At 40.7% G+C, this 23,030-nt stretch overlaps 2 protein-coding genes across 3 annotated transcripts in view; both read left to right on the top strand.

Annotated features, from left to right (window-relative positions):
- The window catches only part of slc13a5a (solute carrier family 13 member 5a), a 31,002-nt gene extending 18,507 nt beyond the window's left edge, over positions 1-12,495 (top strand). For both annotated transcript variants that reach the window (XM_076274633.1, XM_076274632.1), the window contains 7 exons: positions 1,074-1,196; positions 1,327-1,566; positions 2,572-2,651; positions 3,702-3,823; positions 5,205-5,366; positions 11,642-11,779; positions 12,358-12,495. In XM_076274633.1, the coding sequence (XP_076130748.1) occupies positions 1,074-1,196; positions 1,327-1,566; positions 2,572-2,651; positions 3,702-3,823; positions 5,205-5,366; positions 11,642-11,779; positions 12,358-12,495 (1,003 nt within the window). The remainder of the gene's footprint in view (positions 1-1,073; positions 1,197-1,326; positions 1,567-2,571; positions 2,652-3,701; positions 3,824-5,204; positions 5,367-11,641; positions 11,780-12,357) is intronic.
- A 4,667-nt stretch (positions 12,496-17,162) lies between these two features.
- On the top strand, positions 17,163-22,197 carry LOC143112114 (mediator of RNA polymerase II transcription subunit 31-like). Its single transcript, XM_076274358.1, has 4 exons — positions 17,163-17,383; positions 17,505-17,579; positions 17,720-17,816; positions 18,772-22,197. The coding sequence occupies exons 1-4, from the start codon at positions 17,374-17,376 to the stop codon at positions 18,989-18,991; spliced, it is 402 nt and encodes a 133-aa protein (XP_076130473.1). The 5' UTR covers positions 17,163-17,373; the 3' UTR covers positions 18,992-22,197.
- The last annotated feature ends 833 nt before the right edge of the window (positions 22,198-23,030 follow it).

Genomic DNA, 23,030 nt, shown 5'->3' with positions numbered 1-23,030 from the left:
AATAACTGATTAACAAAAATAACGCAGATTAATCGATTCCATATGACCTTTGACCCTGAGCCGTTGTAGTCAGTAACCATGTAAAATGAAGGAGAGAGAAGAAAATGTGCTTCAGGCCACATATGAATAGATCATTGATTGGAACATTTACTTTTAAACAACGGCCTGATGGTGTTGATAAAAATAAAGTGTTGATTAAAATAAAGTCCTCTGCAATGTCTGCAGCAATGAATTTGCATATCACCGGAGTTCATCAACTCTAAAGTCGCACATCAATGCAAAGAAATAGTGTTGACATTGAGGGAAGTGTTTATTTTCATTGTGTCCCCTAGGTTATATCTGTGACCTGAAATACCTTCTATGTGAAAAACAACTTCTTCCCGAAGCACTTTTGAATTTATTTTATATTCAATATAAAGGTCATATCATAGATTATTATGGCCATTATTAAAATAATAATAAAATAGTTTTTGAACTTTAATGTCACTAATGCTGATTATTCAATGATTTATTTGAATTTAAAAATGTTAAATACTTTCACAGCAAAAATTATATATGCGATTAATTTAGATTAATTAATCACAGAGTATGTAATTAATTAGATTAATTTTTTTAATCGATTGACAGCACTAGTCCTTATGTTAACTCTGCCCTGTTTTCCATGACTAAATTGTGTGTCTACACTGACTCTCCAAAATGAGTGATCTTTTTGCTTTGCAAACTGTTTTATTTTAGTTTGGTGACAGACCTCTTTAGTCAGTTAGTTAGTTAGTTACTTATCCGATCTGCTGATTCACCTCAGTTAGTGGAACACTATAAAACACCATGATACCACCATGAGAATGCTTTAAACCACTCAGTAGGCATCATTACTGACTTGAGTGAGTGAGTGAGTGAGTGTGTGTGTGTGTGTGTGTGTGTGTGTTTGTGTGTCTTTCTGTTTGTTGGCTTTTCTGTTTGTGTGTGTGTGGGGGGGGGTGTGTGGGTTCACTAAGCTTCAGTGTGGAGAGAGAGGATCTCATTGATGTTGTGTTCTCTCCACACCTGTAAACCCATGCCCCTTCCCTTCCTAGACTCTTTCCAGACAACGGTGATGTCCTTAACTTTGCCTCCTGGTTCGCCTTCGCCTTTCCCAACATGATCATCATGCTCATCTTTGCCTGGCTCTGGTTGCAGTTTGTCTTCATAGGGTTCAAGTGAGTTTCACTATACTCCCCTCCACTCCTTTGGAACGCACCAACAGACACAATATCACAACAATGTCACACACACACACACACACACACACAAGCTTACACACAAGCGTAATGTACATTCTCCTCTCAGTTTCAGGAAGACGTGGGGCTGTGGAGTGGATAAGTCTGAGAAGGAGGTGGCTGCCTACAACGTGATCCGTGAGGAGCACAAGAGGCTAGGGACCATGTCGTTCGGCGAGGTCAGCGTTCTGTTCCTCTTTGTGCTCCTGGTGGTGCTGTGGTTCACGCGGGAGCCAGGCTTCATTGATGGCTGGGCAACCAACCTGTTTAACTCCGAGAAAGAGTACGTATGGAGGCAACAGAGAACTGTGTAGTAGGTTGTGTGATAGCAAGTGGTGGTGGAGATGTGTGTGTGTGTGTTTGTGTGCTTGTGGTAAAATTTCCATGGCACAAAATTCAGTTTCCTAGTTGGTAAGAAAAGTGTTACATTACGTCATGCATGGATGTGCCATGACTGGTAATAACAACACACTGTGCCATGGCTGCCAGTAATAAACATGCTACCTCAGAGAAAAGCAATGTGATTGGTCCTTTAAGACAAACATTGATCTGTGCCAAGGGGCAAACTGTGTGTTGTGCTCGGTCTTATCAGGGAGAGTGGCTAAGGTCTTTTTTTACACACGTGTCAGATTTGTGAATGGAAGAGTGAAAGACCGATTTTCAGTGGTCAAAGCAAACATAAGGTAGTAGGACCTCACAGAAAACTACACGTGAGAGCAAGAAAAGGGAACAGATTATTCCAGTTCCACTGCATCTGAGTTGATGAGCTGAACATTAATGAGCTGCTCTTGACTCATTGATCTTACTCAATGACTGAAATCATGTGAATGAGGCCTGTTATCAAAGACAAAACAGAAATCAGCTGACTCTCATATTCACCTGCCCATGATATGGGAGGAAACGGAATTCCACACAGGGGAGGACATTCTCTTGTGTCACTGCTTAATGTTTCCTCACCTGATCAGCGTCTGAATTGGTATTCGTATTACCCCTGGAGAACTCTTTGATGTTCAATGTTTATAAATGTAATTAATTATTTGTTTATTAATTATGTTTGTCACTGTGAAAATGCTAAACCTAGAGGTTCGAAATAGCCTGTCAGGCCTGTAAGTCGTGTCAGAGTATGAGGGGTCAAACTCTTTTGCCAGATGTCATGTCACTGTTGTCCTGAGTCATTTCATAAGCCTCTATGTGTGTTTTGGGAATCTGTATGCAAACATGTGATACTTACGATATATGACCTTTGTCACATTTTACCACATATTCTTTGGCTTGTGTGCCTTCTTTGCCCTGTTTTGACTGCGTAACTCTGCAGGTATGTGACAGATGCCACGGTGGCCGTGTTCGTGGCCGTGCTGCTGTTTGTCCTGCCCTCCAAACCGCCCCGCCTCTTCTGTTTTGGATCACGCAGTTTTGACCTAGGTGAGTTACCCAAACTGCATGGAAATCACGTAGTGGGGAAATCACGCTCTTACAACAACTTTGTGAACTGTGTGAATAGTGTGTGTGTGTGTGTGTGTGTGTGTGTGTGTGTGTGTGTGTGTGTGTGTGTGTGTGCGTGCGTGTTTAATGTTTGCTTGCAATCTGTAGTCTTATCTGGATGACTGAAAAACTGGACATTCCTAATTCCTTTCAGAACTTCAATTAAATAAAAAATGCACCAAAGCACGTTGTAAGAATATAAACAATCTTAATTCAGTAGGGAGAAACATGTCATTTGTACACACTTTACATAGGCAGCATACAAAATATCTAGACTAAACTGGAAAAGTTACAGTGTGTACGTGAGGGAGGTTGAATGCATCCATAGTATGAGCATAAAATTAAAAAAAAGTACCCGCACACTGTTGTTGCTGCTCCCGAAGTGATTTATTACACAACGTTTCGACCAATGTTGGTCTTCATCAGGTGTTGTGTAATAAATCACTTCGGGAGCAGCAGCAACAGTGCGGGTACTTTTTCTTTATTTCACGGATCTACTTTTGCACCTGTACTAAGTTGGATGTGCATGCACCTTCTGCTACTATAGTATGAGCGTAGACATGTGTCCACCTGTGAATATGTGTTTTTCTCTGTCAGAGGCCACTCTGATTCATCACTGCGCCATTCACATGTACTGTAGAGGTGTTTCTAATGACAAGCCTGCTATGAAGTCATTTTATAATCAAGGCCAGTGAATAGAAAACAGTATATTTAGTAATCTCGGTAGTCGGTTGGAAGGTCACAGGGTCAGCTCTAAATAAGCAAAGCTACTGATGACTATGCCTCACTGAGCTGTTACTGTAACTTTAGTTTAAGACGCCCTATGACTCATGAAAGACAACTAAACTTCATTTGCAACATGTCTTCTCATCTGATGGTCTTCTATGGAGATCTGTGGATCTGTGTGATGTGTAACGATGGCTTCACCAGACCTGATCTGATTTTTTCCCTCCACGGCTCCAGACTCTCAGCGTCCCCGTGAGGCCAACCCTGCCCTCCTCACCTGGAAGGTGACGCACAAGAAGATGCCCTGGAGCATCGTGCTCCTGTTGGGAGGAGGCTTTGCGCTGGCCCAGGGCAGTGAGGTGAGAGGCTCAGATAAGTGCCTGTGAGTGTGTATGTGTGTGTATGTGTGTGTGTGTGTCAGGGTTTCCGTTGTCCGGTAATTACCGGACATTGGCCGGAAAAAAAATGAAATGTCCGACAAAATTAAATCTCTCCGGTCAAATTGTCCGATTGAAATTGGCTAATAATCCCGTCCCCTAACGCAATCTGAATTTGAGAATAAGCCTTAATACGTAGGCTAAGCCTATATTATACGTCCTCTGTCTATGTTTTTAAATGAACAGGCTCTACCGTTTGAAAAGTAAGCTATTAAACAACACGCATCGCTATATGCTGCATTTCAAATAGGAAGCGCACGCTTAAATCGTCCATGTTAAACAACGAACAAATGAGTGAGGGGGTTCAAACATGGCCAGGCCCAGGCACTAGCCTTAAAAGAGACCAGACGCGATGGATGATGATAAATTGGTAACGTCTGGAGCCTCAGGTGTCCGGTCAACTCCACCACCAGATAAAAAGCAGAAGTGTCGGGCGTATCTGTCGGAATCAGTGATTGGACGTGGAGTTGCGGGGGATGTGGCCACTCCAAGACACTGTCATTCTCCGTGTAGCCTACACTGGACATGCAAAGTGTTCTTTACCCAAAGCATACAGTAGGCCTATGCGTTCTCTGTCTATGATCTGCAGGGTTAGGGCCTCCTCAACGAGGAGATTAGGCTACTGGTCCGCAGATAATTTCTGGCACAATTAAACGGTATCATTGAACCGCGGCCGAAAGAAAAATAAACTAAACATTTCCCAGAATAGGAAACATTTCTTAATTTATTGTTATCAAATAAAGAGGCATAGTATTAGGGGGTAGTGGTGTGAGCGCTCATTCTTGTATTTGCGCATCTGTGTAAGTTAAACAGTCACCACTGGAGATGTGGAGAACGTGGGTAGCAGCAACAAACAACGTAGCCTTTTTAAAACAACGAACGAAGCGGACTCTTGCTGTCCATGAAAAGATACTGGCTAGATCTTGTTAGGCATGTTTAAGTTAGGCTAATGAACATGTTGCATTCTAGCTTGATTATGTCATTCTTTAAGTAGCCTGTCTCCAGTTTTCCTCAATTTGACTAATTAAGAAGCGATAATATATTTGACCGGCATATCATAAAAATGTCCGGAAAACGAAACCTCTGCCGGTCACTTTGACCGGCACCATTTTTTTCTAGCGGAAACTCTGGTGTGTGTGTGTGTGTGGGGGGGGCGGGGGTAATGTAGTGTGTGTTTTTGTGTTTTTGGCAGTTATTCAGATGTTTTTCTGTGAATGTGTGTTTGTCAGATGTTTTAAGACGTGGTTTTCTGTGGGTCTCTGTGTGTCACTGTGAATGTAAGTGTCTCTTTCCCCCTATCCAGAATTCAGGTCTGTCCACGTGGCTGGGCAATCAGATGACCCCACTTCAGACCATCCCCCCCTGGGCCATCTCCATCATCCTCTGCCTCCTCATTGCCGTCTTCACCGAGTGCACCAGCAACGTGGCCACAGCCACCCTGTTCCTCCCCATCCTCGCCTCCATGGTAACCACATACTCAGTTAAAGAGAGTCTTAGTGCACATCCCTGACAGTAGTCATTGTTTGAGATGTCCCTGAAACGGTTGCGCTATTTGAGATCTCTTCATTATGTAAACAAGGTTCTGTGCCATATTTGGCGTACCTGTTCACAATTCAGTCTGAGAAATAAGAATTAGGCTTCAGGAGATGGTCATATTTTAGACACAGTTTTAGGCCAGATGTACATACATTTGCGAACGTAGCGTTATCAGCGCCATGGACAAATCACAGATTGCGAACGCTGTCAAACCCAAGGTTACGTCGTATTTATCAAACTTTCAATTCATGGTGTAATCTGCGCCTTTCTCTGCCTTTCTCCGCCCCCTACCGCTATTTACGAAGGTCCACAACTGAACGGAATAGCCTAAATACAAGTGCAGTTTAATGTTAACTGATGACAACATTAAAAAGAATCAAAAGATCATGAAATAATACCATACATGATAAGATGTCAACAAGCAAGGAGATAATGAAGATCAGTAGTTCTACTCACTTCAACTACTTTTGCACGTAGGCTATGGAAGATTGGTCAAATCTAGCAAGTAGGAAAGTTTAAGTGAATGACGTGAAAGTAAGACATTCGAAAGGCCAACGAAAGTTAAGGTTGCTTTTGATAGTACAAAGACTTACAGAACTGGTGCTCTAAATAGCGATTCTGTTGTAACAACTGCTTTTACAAGGTGGAAGTATTTAGGCGCAGAATAGACGTGCGCTTTCAGGAGTAGTCTTTGTACATACCGCGGAATACATAATTAGGCGCTCTTACGCTTACGCTTCCTCTCCCATCTCTTTATGCTAAACTCCCACTTTCCCCTGGATCCTCCCATGAATGCATATGCATGACACGAAAAACGCAATTTGCCATTTTCAGCTCCTGCGACAGGCAGTTTGCACTTTTACATCATTGCGGCCTGTTTGTACATACCTCGCAATGATTTTACACGCACGTTGCGAAACAAATACGCCTGAAGTGGGCGCAAAAGCTTTAGTACATCTGGCCCAGTGTGTTTAATGATTTCATATCTATTCACCCTCGCTTTAAAGATGAGGGAAGATATCCAGTGTGGAGTACACAGAATTGTCAAACATGAATCAACTGTTTAAATATGATATTTAAACAGAGTGAACATTTTCCCCAACTTCTCAAATAAGGCTGAAAAATACTTAACAGAACATTAATTTGAGATGAAACATCAGTTATGCCATTTGCAACAATGTGATTGGCTCTTTATAATACATGTTAGGACTTCCAGTTACATATCATCCCTGGATCACATTCATTTTCATCCCATCCCAAATATGCCATCATTCGGTCAATCATTTTTTGAAAACTAGTGACTGGTCCTTTAACACAGTTAGATGAAGTTCTACCGTTCATTACCTACACTCAGCAGTGCATGGGTGTACAGTAGGAATGTCTGGGTTATTGGGTTGCCTTACAGGCTTTGGCTCCCGGTGCAGTTCAGTGTGCCCATGCTAGCTTCCAAATTCCAGGCTTTGAGTGGATACCCATTTCCACCACTAGAGATCCATTGCAGCCATTATGGTCAACGCTAAGAAATTAGATCTGCATTTTAATACTCCCCTCTCTCCCTTTATCTCCCTCTCTCCCTCTCCCTCTCTTCTTCTATCTCATCTTTCTCTTTCCATATACCCTCCCGCCCCTTTCTGTCTCTCCTCCCTCTACTTCCTTATCCCTTTTTCTCTCTCCCTCTCCTCTTCTTTCATCTGTCTCTCCCTTTCTCTTTCCCTGTGTACTCTCTCTCTCTCTCTCTCTCTCTCTCTCTGTGTCTATCCTCTCATGCACTCACTGCTTTTTGCCAGCCATTTGCCAAAGGAATTCCAGTCTAACAAATGCGGCCTTTATCTCTTTTTGAGGTCACCTATCAGTATCATTACGATGACCATCCATCTCAGACAAGCCAACACACATTCTCATCCCCTGCCTTTTCAAGCTCCACTGCCACCCACCCACACACCCCCACCCCCATCCCCCTAACTCTGTGGTATTGTCCTACTCCTGGCAGACAGCACATCGCACTTGATGAACTTGGACTGGGCTAAAAAGTCCCTTTGAATGGGGGGATTTGTAAGAGGCCAAAGCTGAAGTGGCCCAGAAGAGAGAGCCGTGCCTATGCCATGCCTTTGTTTCACAGAGCAAATCAATGGAGGGCCAGAGAGGGGGGGGGGGGTATAATAGAGAGACTAATAGACAGAGGGACACAGAAAGAGAGAGAGAGATACTAAAGAACTAAGAGAAACTTATATTAGCATGGTTCATACTGCTGCAATGAGTTTTGGCGAGTGTGACAGGTCTAAGAGGAGAATCACTTTAACCTGGCCAAGCTTTGAAGATGGCCTGAATATTTCTCCCTTTCGCTCCATCTGTTCCCTGCTATGTGACGCCATTGTTTGCTGTCTCACACACAAGTAGTCCCTCTGTGTCCCGCTGTAACATTGGACTTAACACAGCAAAGGTCTCTGGAAATCTTGCATACCCATCTATGTCTATTATATTGTTTGCTGCTGCTACCTGAAATATCTAATGTTTTGTTGACATGGCATAATAGTCTTTATTTGATGTAGTATCAAACATATAGTTTCCACTGGATTTTTTGATTGTCGGTGCCGTTTAAGTAGTATACTATAGACGATACTACTTAAACGGCACCGAAAATCAAAAAATCCAGTGGAAACTAGATGGCAGAAGTGTGTAGGCCAATCTGCCCAGCAGCTTTTTCTACTTTGTCACCTACAGAGTTTGACAGGTACGATCTTTCAAAACGCCATGTTATTTCCCATAGACAATCCACGCCCGGAAGTTGGATGGATACGGAAGTTAGGAGGCGGGATATATTCTGGAGAGGTCTATGGGGGAAAAATAGCTTTTTAACATTTTTAATCCCCTATTTCTCAAAAAGTATAAACTTAAAAAAAAATCTGAAATAATAACTCTTCCTCGCATTCACTCTTGAAAAGGTAAAAAGAAAAGGTTATAAGAAGAAGAAGAAGCCAGGAGATTTCAAGATAGTGGATTCCATCCACTATAATAAAGATACGAAATACGTCTCACAATGAGTAGTTAATCACCATCATTTGCAAATTGGTAATGACGGTTAAAAAGTAATAAGGCGAGAGGCACATATGGAGCACAGCTGAAGACGCACTGTCACAAGATATAAGCAGCAACTCCTCTGCCATTTTTTAACCAGATAAGACATATATTAGTCCTTTGAGGCCTAGGCTATTTTCAGTGTAATTTTACTATTAAGCTCTTTGGTCATTGTAAAGGCCATCTATTATGCTATCGTTTTCAAAACATTATATGCTACCCATATTTGGGAAAGTATGATGTGATCACTTGCAAATATCTTATGTAAGCCTTTATGTCAAGGAAAAGTACTTTGTGTCTCATGATTGTTGCATTCATGTCACCTGAAGCATGATGGTAGAAATATCTATTCAAAAGCACAGTTGATCTGTGCATGCCATGATCAACTTTTGATTCTTTAATATGGAAACAAGTATTTTTTTGGGCTGCTATTACATTAGAATTTCAGCCCAAAGTTGGATACCATGTAGAAAGTCCGGTAAGGTCTGCTGTTTATTCTAATATATCGTTTGCCATGTGTTGAGTGAAGCGTTCGTGAGATATACCCAGTGTTGTGCCAGTTCACAGCTTTTCTGAACTAGTTCAAGTTCAGTTTATACATGCTCAAAGTGAACAGTTCACGTTCAAAGTTCACAATTTTAATTCTGAACTAGTTCAAAGTTCAGTTCATTTTACTTTTTTCGTGAGATATTCAAATAAATACTTTTTTCACACTACGAGCTAGAAATCACTATAGGCCTACGTTCTTTGAAGCTGCTCATTGTAGACATTTGCTCATGACACTCGGTTTCTTACCAGGTGATGAAACTTGCAGCAGTACAGACAAGGTAGACCAGTCTCCGTGCCATCACTTCCACTAGCCATTTTTTTTAAAAATTGCAGCGCTTTCTCTCACTCTCGTCATTGGTCTGTCTCTCTCTCTCTCTCGCTCCTCCAACCCTCCGCGCTCTCGCCGTTGCCTGCTACGCAGCGTTGCTATGCCTACCCCGCTCTGCTGCAATTCATCACGGGTAACGTTGTGCGGAAGCCAGTATGCTATTCAACTATTCTCAGCCGGACCCTACGTTGCCCGCAATGCATTGCGCACACAATGTCAAAACCATTTCTGTCTGGTGATACATGATTTAAGCGGCACCAGCGAGAATACAGGAGGGAGGAACTTTCTCTCGTTGCGTTTCAAAAGAGAAAACAGATGTCACTCAGTTTTCAGTGGAAAACAAATTCCAACGTTCATTTACAGTGATGTCTGTCGTTCATGACACATAATGTGAACTAATTCACGTTCAAGTTCTTTATTAAAAAATGTGTTGCGTTCAGTTCAACTTTCACGAAAAAATGAGCGTGTTCAATGAACGCGTTCTTTTGAACTCGTTCACGCACAACACTGGATATACCACCGAGAGGGTGGAAATGGACGAAGCGCTGTGTGCAGAATGATGAAATTTCATGTATGTCCAACGTTATCTATAATGGATGTGAATTTGGAGTCATATTACTATATATATTTTTAGGGGGGCTTTTGATCATCTTAGGGCGGCTTTAGCCCCCCAAAATAAGCCTAACGACGTCTCTGGCGTGCAAGCAAATTCCTTCAAATGCGCCGGTGACCAGCAAAATACCGATGCGTTGTTTGAAGTCGCGCTGCTTGCTGTTAAAGGGAAAGACAGATGTCACTCTCATTGGTTTAAAGGATGTTACTCCCAAAACACATTTGTTTGATGATGGTAAACGCACACCTTGTGAGGTGCTCACGATGGTAAATAAGACTTGAATTTAGAAGAAGTGTCGTGGCACACTCAGAACTTCAATATGCAATTATTTATTAGACCAACGTTTCGGCATGCGCCTTCATCAGGGTCATTTTCACACACAACACAAGTCATTCAGGATTCCTTTATGTTACACATGAGTCTCTTGATTGGACAGGTGTTAACTGGGGGTGTGTCAGGAGTCCATTCACAAATCCACATGACAAAACGCAGGCTCTTGCTGCTGCAACACAGTGTGGTTTTGATCAGTGGTCAGACATGGCAGACATGCAAGATGGTACACTTATGAACACACTATGTATGAAAAATATTATAAATATATTCACATTACATATGTCATAGCTTAAATAATTACTTCAAATACATCATGTCCATACATTTCTACATACATTTATTCATACATCTCATCATAGAAAACATTTTAAATCAAATTCAGTGTTAAGACCATGAGGGGCTAGAGAGCACAATCTATATATCCATTCAGCCTCTCTTTGTAGAAGGATTCTGTCCAAATCACCACCCCGACGAGGTTTCTCGACTTTTTCAATACCAATGTAGCAATGAGGCAACAGTATGTTCCATTTCAATAAAGTGACATGCTAACGGGTATGTGTCGTTTCTGCATCTAATTGTGCTCCTATGCTCCGCTATGCGTTGTTTGAGCTGGCGCGTCGTTTTCCCTATATAAACTTCCCCACATGGACATGTAATTAGATAAATCATTCCAGTGGTTGAACATGTTATGATGCCCTTTATTGGGATCTTTTTTCCTGACCACCCATGACTGATTAAGAAACATAAGGCCCACCTTCTTGCGCCATGCGCCGGACGTTTCATAACTAAACCACACCCAATATGGACTGGACAAACCCAGAAATTTGTTTCAACTATTCGCCAGTGACCATGCGTTTTAGACTCTCAAAATTTAGCCCAAAGACTTGTTTGGTATGTAGGTTCCAGTTCATTTATATTGGGAAATGTACAGCCTCTAGGGTTGTTTTATACACTTAACATGCCTCGCCTTTTGTTAATAGATGGAGTGCATTTCTTGACTGAAAAGCCTGTCACTTAGATATGTAAAAACATCAAAGAAGGTTGTATAAAAGTCAGACCTTTTGCCATTGGCCGCTGAGTTGAAGTTGATTAAGGCTGTATTAAACTGGCTGAAGTTTCCTTTTCCATTCCCTTTCCCTTTGCTTTAGAATGATATTTCCTTTTACGTCACTCTTTCAGAACTGGTACTCTACTCTAACCATGGCACTGTGTCATATTGATGCAGCAAACTGTACTCATAAAGTAACTGTAATGCTGTTGCAGTTGTACTGGTGCTAAGCAGTTTTGCGGGCCATGTGTTTTCCAGTGCAAGTCCATCAAGGTGAACCCTCTGTATGTGATGATCCCCTGCACCCTCAGCTCATCCTTCGCCTTCATGCTGCCAGTGGCCACACCACCCAACGCCATCGTCTTCTCCTACGGCTACCTAAAAGTGTCTGATATGGTGAGAGTCAGCACTGTTGCTCAGTGCAGTTATTTATGTTCGAGTACAAATTACTTGATTTTGACCTACAATATATAATGAATGACAAGAATGGATCTCTTCTAACATTTGAACTTTTTAAACAACTAAATGCAGTATAGACAAGTAATTTGTTTCACATCATGAGCTATTGACTAGTTGCATGAAAGGCTCTCGGTGAGCTTGTTTGTTTCTTGTTTGTTTCTGAATGTAATTAGTGTCTACATGGACCCGGTTGGGTGTGGCACCTATCAGCACGTTACGATAAAGATAAATGTGTAGACACTAATTACATTCCGAATAGCGGCAGTTTCAAACACACCTGGCTCCACAGCTGGCTCCAAACACACCTGGCTCCACAGGAAACAAACGAGCTCACCGAGAACCTTTTGTGCAACTAGTCCATTGAAATATATAATATATCTGCTTCTGTTCTCACTATAGCTTTCAGACTCATAAATGTTGTGGAGACTATTATGATTTTGAAATGACAGCTATATTTGTACTTACAGTATACATTCAAATTGTGGCTCAAAAGCAGTGCCCTTGTTATTCCACAGGCCAGAACAGGGTTGGTGATGAATATCATCGGCATCCTGTGCATCTCTTTGGCCATTAACAGCTGGGGCCGAGCCATGTTCAACCTGGACACCTTCCCAAGCTGGGCCAACACTACCACCAACTCCACTGCAATCTGAGAGAGAGAGAGAGACTGATGGAGAGAGAAGGCAAGGGATACAGCTCGCACTAATGCAACTCCACCTTGTTCATGATGGACGACCCTGTGAAAAGTTTCAGTAGGATCGCTGCTGCATGCCTTACACTGTGTGCTACAGGATACTCCAGTACTTTTGGCTAACAGTGTCCTTAATGTATTGGCCACTGTTTAGTGCCCTATGTGGCTTTTGACAGCTGCTTTTGACACTTTTTTTTATTACTGAAAGTCTTATTGTATTATATTATGTACAAAGCAAAGTAAATTGTTATAAAATTACTATTTATCAACATGAGTGTAGAATAAGATTTATTGTGCATATGTAAGTACTGTAGTAGGCCTAATACTCAGGATAATTTTAGGATAAGTTCATATTTTTATAGATGTGATCAGTTTTTAATGTACTGTAAAATATGTCTAATCTTATCTTGTTATGAACTTTGATGACACAAAGTAATAAATTAAACTTCAAAATTGAGATGTGGCAGACCATATATCAGTTTAGTCAATTAACATCAAAAAAATATTTGACACCTTTTCAAATATACATTGCGCATCAGCAATATTGTCAGTGAATTTTAGGCTAGCAGTATCTACAGGCTTAAGGCCGTGACATGCTGCCGCATCTGTCTCGCGCATGCGGCGTGTGGTGAGAATTGACGCCTGTCTTCGATGCACACAAATGTGCACAGAGGAGCATACCACTTGCTTTAACATACCAAAAATTAACCAAACCGTGATTTCAAAACTGAGGTAAACACCAAACCGTGATTTTTGTATACCGTTAACACCCCTATTCAGTTAGCTGGTTTTATATCATGTTGGTGACCATGCCGCAGTGGATTGTCCATTGCAAAACATACCAGTGTTTCATCACAACGCTTCTTATTCAGTATGCACCTGACCAAAGGTTATCTCCACAGTGGTCCAAAGTGAATTTTAGGTATATATTTACTCACCATGTACCAAGGTATGACTACCAAATCACATAGTAAATGCACAGGTTCAGTTTTTAAAAAGTTCCTACTCTTGGCATACATTCTTAGTGTATAACAACTTGCCACAGAATATGGAGAGAGGGCTTTTCAAAAAACAGTGTTGTTTGCAAACCAGTAACATCCTCGTAACATCTGTGGAACCTCTATGTGGGATTGAAGGTATTCATACTAAACTAAGGCCCCATCATTACAGTTAAGAACAAAATGATTCATACCCCTGGCAAATATTGATTTAATGTTTATTTCTCTTGACCAATATGTTTGTTCTGACTGAAAATGACTGCCACATGCCAAAAGGTTGTAAGACAATGTGTTAAACGTGTAGAAACATGAAATAAAATAAGCGTTTTATTCTTATTTAACTTTTTTTTACGAAAAATGGTATGTCCAAAATTATTCATACCCTTTTTAAGGAATCAATGGAAACACCTTTATTTGCATTCACAGCTTTCTTATAATACCGAGCCTCTTCATGTCTCCAGACTGCACCTTTTTAGCAGCAATCCGAGTTTTGAGGCATGAATGATTCTTTGTCATCACTCTAGCCTTTTGCTCACTTTTTTGACGGATGACTCTGGCTGGGCCACTCTAAAATGTTGATATTGTTCTCTGTTAACCATTTCTTGCCTTGTTTGGCTATATCTTTAGGATCATTGTGTGGTTTAATGATCCAATGCAGCTTATTGGGGCAGGTCTCTTGGCAGACTGCCTGATCTTTTCTTCCAGAATCTTAATGTAGCTCCTTGTTTTAGTGTTACCATTTACTTTGAGAAGGTCGAAAAACATCCCAAAAGAATAATTTTTCTCACCCCCACACTTGAAATGGACATGGCCTCACTGAGGTTTAATATGTTTTCATTGATTATGTGTTTCTACCACATTTTCTTACAACCTTTTTTCATGTGGCAGTGTAATTTTCAGTCACAACAAACATATTGGCCAAGCAAAAAACATTAAATCAATATTTGCCTGGGGAATAATTGTGTTCTTAACTGTATGTTTTCCCCTAATGTCAGTGTGGCTGATGATTGGTCAACTGAGAACAGCTGGCTAATTTCAATGAGGTGAAATATATGCTGAAACACAGGGAAGACAGAGAGGCAAAGGGTAAAGTCCCTTAAAGTAATTTCTGTCAAGGGTGTTAATGCATAACCTTTATGAGTCTCATTTCAAATAGTTCAGTTTTTGTATAATTTGTTTTATAGTCTAACCTGGCAGTACAAGAATGAGATTGCATGGCAGTAACAAACTGGTACAGCCTATTCTCTTACCTCTTTTATGTCATCTGTTACATGTAGTAAACTTTAAATCACATATCAGCCAATAAGAGCTAGACAGTTGTAGCCTTTTATGGTTATAATTATGATTATGGGATTTGGCAGACGCTTCTGTCCAAAGAGACATACAAATACAAAACAATACTTACATTTAACAGGGAACAATTTAAGATGTTGGTCAGACTTAATAAGTAGATGCTGCATATTGGGTCTTGAAATATTCACAGGAATCCATATAAATTGAATCTTCATGTTGCATAATCCAATATTAGTTGTACAGATGTATAGTCTATCTTATACACACTCATTGAACCAAAAAATGGAGACTGTGTAATTATTCCATATTTTGTGTAGTCAGGATTATGCTTCTACACAAAGGGGTTCATGTGCAGTAAGCATTGGATTGTCAGTATGCATTTTGGATAACCAAAAGTCCTATGGGGAGTTTCCATAGGCATTTTACAAAACACATGAGTATAAATTATAAATTATTATAAATTAGTAAACCTTGGCAAATAATGGTCTAAAGCATTGGTTCTCAAAGTGGGGTCCGGGGACAAAGTTTGAGAACCACAGCTTCACAAGACCTGGTGCTAGGGCTCATTTTTATGTTTCTAAGTGATATCAAGTGACCTAGAGGGCTGAAATGTGGTCAGTTTAGAGATGCTTGTAATCCGGCAGAAAGAAAAAACTATATTCTAGCCTCTGTAACTCTGTGTCAGTACATCACACAGTTATTCTGACTGTTTCCTACGAAAACGACAGGTTCTCAGCTTTCTATAGAGGTCAGACATTTGAAATGTAGGCCCCAAAAGAGGTGGGAACAATGCCCTTGTAAGTAGGCACAGTGCAATTTCAGGCAAAAACTTGAAATTTGTATTGGGAATCATGTGGTTAAGGAGAATGGCAATAATAAACAATGTCAATTCAATCAATAGCCTGAATGAAATAAACAATGAAAATGAAGGAAAATAGCAATAATAAACAATAAAGTCCATTCAATCAATAATATGACAACAATACAATACTTTTAAGCCTTTCAAGACCTTCTTTCATGTAATATTGGGAATAGTATTTGATACATTACTTCCATCTACTGTTCATATTGTGAATTACCTGTTTCTGGGGATTAAACCAAATGTTTCAGTTAAACACGTGCCTTAGAGGACTTTGCTTAAACCCTGAAAGTCTGAGTAAAGTTTAACATCCTGTCTGATACTGAATGTATACACATTAATATAATGTATCTACATCTTATAATAAAATATAAATAGGCTACACATATCCTATACTATAATATAAAACTATGCATCCTATAGCCTAGACTTGTAGGCCTTTTCAGCTCATTATAATCATTATAATCATAATCAGACAATTCAAGGATCAGAGTACAGTTAAAAATGACTTGCTTGTTGCAAGTGTCCATTATGCGGTAAATCAGACTCTTGTTGCTCATTTGTGGTGCGAACTTTCCATAGGCTACACAAATGTATTAAGCCTATACAGTAAACAGAAAACACTTGTATGCTACCATGCTCTTATAAGAAAATTAAAAAAATGAAAACAAATCTGCTTCAGTAACATGGTATTTGTCTTCTGCATTACTGAGTCTGGACCGAATCTGCAACTCTCCGTTGGCTTGTGAGCTCGAAAAATTAAACTTCTATCAGGCCAATCAAATCGTGTATAGAGTCGTTAGCCGGGCTTAACATAATGATTGATGGCAGAGTTGTAACGGTTTGGCTTGAATTCCCTGCTACTTGAAAACAAAGAAGATGGATGTTGCCGTTGGCCAGCAGTGTGACACGAGTTAAGCTTGTTTTAAGATGGCAAAAGTTTGAACTAGCCAACTAGCTCCGCTGGTGGGAAAACGCATGGGACTCAGCGCTGTCCTATTGCGTGCAGAGGGAATTTGAAAGACGACTGAGCACTGCGAACGGTGAGTGCCCAGACCCTATGTGGGTCTGGCTCGTCAGGCTATTCAACTTCCACTTTTGTGGATTTATTTGTCTTATTATTGTTTAGATTTTTCCTTTATCCTCCTTCTATATCTAGGCTATTTGTTTTGTTTACTGGAAACATATTTGAGCTTTAAATCAAGTTTTCAATAAAGCATGGGGTTGGGGGGGGGGGGGGACTACTCTTTCACAAATATTATACCACTCCTCTCCAAATGGGGGCAATGTTACAAAATTAGCCTAAGATACGGTGCACAATATCCCTACAGCTGCAAAAGAAGAAAACCTTCACGAGACGAGGGCGCACTGATCCTGGAACGGTTCTGAAAGTGGCCTTCGTGCTTAATACTTGTTGGTTGGGGGAATCGAAACTGATTCCATGTCAGGCATTGAGCTTGTTTTACGTCAAGCCATGTGTCACTGAAATACGGCAAACACAAAACAAAATCTCTGGCAATGCCTACCTACGCAAAGGACGTGAAGGGACAAAAGCGTTTAGATAATTGCGTGGACTTATAATTGTGCCTTTAACATTACTCTTACCTCGATAGTCTTACTGAAAGGTTACAGCAGTAGGCTAGAAGCATTATAAACGTTACTTGGCTGACATTATAGTGGACCTGGCGTGATGGAAACGGGTAAGCTAGCTAACGTAGAATTAACTTATCTTGTAACGTTAACGTTAGCTCTACATGGAAGTGAAATAAACTGACATTGTATTGTTGCTGAGCTTATTACATACTTGTCGTTGATCAACAGAGGAACAAGCGAGGAACCGTTTCCAATCGGAGTTGGAATTCGTGCAGTGTTTGGCAAATCCAAATTATCTCAATTGTAAGTAGCCTATCCATGAAATCATGAAATTACATTATTGTGAACTTTGGGTTTTCTGCCACATTAACATTGTGTGATTTATTCATGTCTCAATTTAACCTTTAAGGTGTATTTTTATGTCATCTAATGACTCCTTGTAGTTCTCGCTCAGAGAGGTTACTTCCGAGACAAGCCCTTTGTGAACTACTTGAAGTACTTGCTTTACTGGAAGGAACCTGAATATGCCAAATTTCTAAAGTAAGTGTTTTGTGGTATAAAGACATTCAATAATGAGCTGTACTGAAATTGAGTTTACAACAAATACATGTGTAGAGAGCCATAGCCTTAACCCCCCTTCCTCCTCTCTCTCTCTCTCTCTCTCTCTCTCTCTCTCTAATAGGCCTACTGTTGCTGCATAGCCCATTTAAACCCATTGAAGTGCAGCTTCAATACACTTCAATCACACTTCAGAATATGCTTTTCAGATTATGCAGAATATAGACAAATGTTTCAAAAACATAATTTCCAGGGAAGCTCAGCCTCTCTGAGAGTAAATGGGGCTGTGGGCTGGCTAGGATGCTGGGCTTGTGTATGATTCGCCTTATTCACCTGGCGGCCATTACGAGGCTAAAGGGTACACTTGCCATTACACCTCAGTCCAGCAGATGGTGGTGGTAATGCACTCCGTTTGCAAACTAAAGTTGAAAAATCAGAGAAATAACCCAGGCAATAGGTTATCAAATAACCAGACTTTTTAACCCTCCTAGAACTGGCTGGAAGTGCTGTGGTTATGTAGCCAACTGTTGGCCATGTCTGAAAACTCTCAGTTGGTCTAAACTGAGTTTGGGGGGGATTTGCTTTAGCCCACAAAGGACAATGTAGTAGTAGCAATGATGCTAAAACAATAATTGACTCATTTTATCACAGCTTCCCCTATTTCAAAGAGTAGCATTCACCACTGCTCCTTGATGCATCAGTTTTAAGTCATGTCGAATGGTTGTTAATTTCTTTATTCATGGAGTGTAATCTCTGTTCTATTATGAACACTAAAGGCATCTCTGTGCATGTTAGGGGTTAAGACACTAAGCCAGAGATGGGGTTCTCAATCTGTTCTTAAAACTTCTGCATGTTTGACTGGATTGCTAAGTAACTAACACATGAGTGAAATAATCTCTGTATTGTTTGACTTTCTTTACTTGCGTGACTCCACCAGATACCCCCACTGCCTGCCCATGCTGGAGCTCCTGCAGTACGAGCACTTCCGCAAGGAGCTGGTCAATGCCCAGTGTGCCAAGTTCATCGACGAGCAGCAGCTCCTGCACTGGCAGCACTATGCCCGCAAGCGCACGCGGCTGCAACAGGCCCTGGTGGAGCAGCAGCAACAGCAAGCCCTGCAGCAGCAGCTCCCCCACAGCAACGCCGTGGCCAAGTGAGAGAGAGAGTGAGAGTGAGAGAGAGAGAGAGAGAGACTTACTCCAGGAGGAAGGAGAGGGGAATGAGAGAAACAGTCTTGTTTCAACTGTCTTGCTTCAGTGACAACTGGGTGGTGTTTGAAAGCATCAAGGTGAGGTCGTCTCCCTAACACATGCAGGGATGGAGGGAATAGAGAGAAGACAAGAGTTGGAGATGGTATGGCAGTGGGTGGATGCTTACACTGTGGACAGATGTACCTGTGGCATTGCTCAATGCTCATCATGCAACAATAGTCAAGTTTGCCTTTAGTTTTTTCTTTGGTGTAAGATCTTGGACACAACAAAAGCAAATAGCTTTAAGACTGGGGTCTGGGTGAAGTAAATGGATTCACGTTAAATTGTGGAATTTGTCATGGAGAGCCTGAAAGAAGTGCTCTGATGGTTGAATTTAAGTCTTTCTAAAAGTAGTAACAGTAATTTGTGGTATGCAAGATGTCTGCCAGTTTGGAGTGACGTAGTAATCCTTTTCATTTCTTTTGCCACCCTCAGTTGTTTTTGTAAAATGTGGAAAACCCTTTTGTACACTTATTAAAGAGATTTTGTATATCAAACAATCTTTTTACATGTTGTATAAATCTCACGTAGGTCAGTTATGGGCTATTTACTGCATGCAATGGAGCAACCGTAGACCATCTGTGAATCCTTGGCAGTTAGTTCAGATTCTTTGCGATATCGAATTAACCTCACCACTCAAAAATAACAGGAGGTGACATAGAAATGATGTACAAGAGGGGCAAGAGAGCTACTTCTATGCTGACCTGGTGAGCTATACTGAGAGAGAAGACTTTGCACATCTTGCTAGCATTACAAATCATCAGCATCAGATCCCTCTTCCAAGCATTCATTTACACATGTTAATGTTTTGATATACTATGCAAAAGTGTTCAGCCCTGTACCATTTCCACAATTCATGAAATTTTACATTTCTATTTAAAATCTTTGTTCAAGTATATTTCCAAAGGCAATAACAAGTTTGTCTGTGAACACTGAAAATAAACTAAACTGAATTGCATGAGTATCCCTATACTTTTCAGTTCCAGATTCAGGCAGATAACAAATTACTTGCAAAGGATACAGAGCTACCCCTTACTTGACCATAACATGAGAATGAGGTACTGCTTATGAGTGGTTAGAGATCTCCAAGATGGAAAAATCACTTCCACGAATGGCAATCAGCCAATTTGTGAAATAATACCATAATTTTGTGTGTGTGCATGTGTGTAGGCATTACGTGCATCTGTACAGAGTCTGCAACCAAACCCAAACAAAGTTCTTTGATGACTTAAATATGTGTCTGTATCCGAACTGCACACATATACTTTTGCCATTTTGAAGCAGTGCTGTACATCTACATGTTTACCACTTGTGTGTCTGTACAAACTTGTGTGTGTGAGTCTGTATGCATATGTGTGAGTGACTGAGTTTGTGCATTTGTAGTGGGGGAGTGGCTCCCTGGGATTATGATCCAAATGATGAGAGATGTTTGCTATACTTCTCATTCATTCTGTACAAAATGCTTACATTTATCAGATAATTTCCAGATGATTCTGTAACAAACCCTATTAAAGCTGCAGTTGGCAAGATTATTTTGATCATATTCACTGAAACCGACACTATGCTCCGACAGAACAACATAAATCAGCCAGTTTTAGAAAAAAACCCGCACTTCTACCTCCACCTAGAGCCTGTTATTTGTTTTGCAAAAATCCACAGCTCCCGGTTCTTCTGGTCCAATCAGAGCAGGGCTGTGTGAGATCTGACTGAATCACAGTCTGGTGCGCATTGACGAGCACAAACTCGATGAGAGGGTGCTCAGTGGTAGTGGGGGAGGGGCATGAGAGTTGTAAACATTTAACATTTTGGCTAAGTCCCCTCAATCTGTCAGACTTGCCAACTGCAGCTTTAACTAAGCCTACAGTAGCCTAATGTTTATCTATCTATGCAAAAATAGCTGATCCTAAAACTGTTTCTTTCTTGTTCTATCAGACAAAAATCACAAATAAAAACCTAATGTGAAAACAGTTCTTAGGTGTTATGCGGATCTGAACACATCATCACATATCTCGCCTGTGTGCGCCTTTTGAAGTGAGAGTATTGGATTCATAACTTATGATTTTTATAGTCATAAGTGGTTTATGTCCTGATGTTTCTGTTATGTGTTCTTCCACATATGAGATGACTGTTGATATTTCATTCTGTTCCTGTACTGTCCCTGTGTATATCTGTGTGTGTCTATGTTAGGGGTGTCACGATTTCGATTTTATATCGAAATCGATCCAAATTACATCTCAATCTCGATCTTCGAACTCAAAAATAGAATCGACGATGCAGCCACAACCCCAATGTCACGTCCAGCATGTAGGCTATGCCAAGATGCACAAATGCACACGTATGTGCTGAACGGCACTCCTCTAATTTTAGGCTGCAGCCAGTTAAAATATAGGCCTACACATCAACCTACCGAAATCGAAGCCCCTCTTGCTACTTTGAAATCACCGGTGTGGAAGTATTTTGTCATTCATTCATGTCAATTAACACTAACTTAGCCTACTCAATTTAGCAAGTGAAAAGATGATCTAGTTACAGTTCAAAATGATGAGTACATATTCCATGAACAGGTCTCTTCGGAGTGTGCTGAAACAATCAAATTATCATTATGTGTTGTTTCATTTCACTATGTTCACGTAAACAACCTCGTGGTTGGAACGGTTTCAAAATAAAAATCGGTTTCTAAATAAAAGCCCCCCGAAACAGAAAAGGAAAAGGCCAAAAAAAAAGTAAATAACATATAAGGAATGCATTAATAGTAATTTTTAAAAAATGATCGAAAATCGAATAGAATCGACTTTAAAATCGAAAATTAAATCGAATCGAGGATTTGGAGAATCGTGACACCCCTAGTCTATGTATTTCGAGATATAAGCGGGAATATTATGACTTTGCAGTGTTTCACTGTTCATCTGCTCCAGATTGCCAGGTTGCCACTAATCAGAGCCTGATTCAGTGTAGTCCATGTGAGATGGGATGACCAATGCCATCTCCCATCAGCCTGGAAGGATACTTAAACCCTAACTATTTTCTTGACTAGTTAGAGCAGCTGATGAATCTTTAGGTGAATTCATGCTGTCTTTCTTTTGAAGTGCATCATATTAAATAAAACTGTTTCTGATTTTTCCTGCCATTTATCAGACTGGGTTGTCATTCATCTGTGGTATCAAAATTACCATTAGGTGGCAGAGAACTACAGTGCATTGTACCATGTTGTGTGATGTTATGCATATGTGTGTGTATGTTTCAAAATCTGGTGTTCCGTGCAGTGTGTTGGGATGTAGCCTACTGTATATTGCTGTGACATCCTTATGTTTTTTTACCAATGAGGTTATTTGTGAAGTGTAACGGCTTTATCTGAACCATTATCTGAACCATTCTAGTCTGACTGTCTAAATTTGTATAAACAAAGCCTTATTCTTGTAATTCTGGGGTGTAGCCTGTATTATTAGGCTACATTCAGTGGTTATTTGTACTACAACACTTTTAGCCTGACTTCTAAGTACTTACTCTAGATTTATTATACTATTAATGTTGTTAAAATGTTACCAATGACGGAAAACATCTGACGGAAAGGTTCATGCATGTCAAGTTAATAACCTACAATATTACTAAACAGTTTATATACCAAATGGGGGCAGCCGTGGCCTACTGGTTAGGACTTTGGGCTTGGAACCGAAGGGTTGCCGGTTCAATCCCAGTCCCAGTAAGAAAAATGTGGGTGGGGGAAGTAGTTGAGCACTGCTCTCCCATGCCCACATCCATGGCTGAAGTGAGCAAGGCACCTAACCCCTCACTGCTCCCCGAGCGCTGCTGTAGCAAGGCAGCTCACTGCTCCGGGTTAGTGTGTGCTTCACCTCACTGTGTGCTCTGTGTGTTCATTAATTCACAGATGGGATAAATGCAGAGACCAAATTCCTTGTACGCAAGTATACTTAGGAACCTGATTTAC

Source organism: Alosa pseudoharengus, unplaced genomic scaffold, assembly GCF_046254945.1.
Source record: "Alosa pseudoharengus isolate Yale_2024_CS ecotype anadromous, Long Island Sound unplaced genomic scaffold, YU_APseudo_1.1 YU_APseudo_1.1_scf_8, whole genome shotgun sequence".
Lineage (NCBI taxonomy): Eukaryota > Metazoa > Chordata > Actinopteri > Clupeiformes > Clupeidae > Alosa > Alosa pseudoharengus.
This window is presented reverse-complemented; position numbering and strand designations above follow the sequence as displayed.

What these genes read in the sequence shown, in the direction of transcription:
- LOC143112114 (XM_076274358.1), top strand. An exon ending in AAATCCAAATTATCTCAATT is followed by an intron (nt 17,580 to 17,719) that starts GTAAGTAGCCTA and finishes GACTCCTTGTAG; the next exon opens with TTCTCGCTCAGAGAGGTTAC. An exon ending in GAATATGCCAAATTTCTAAA is followed by an intron (nt 17,817 to 18,771) that starts GTAAGTGTTTTG and finishes TGACTCCACCAG; the next exon opens with ATACCCCCACTGCCTGCCCA.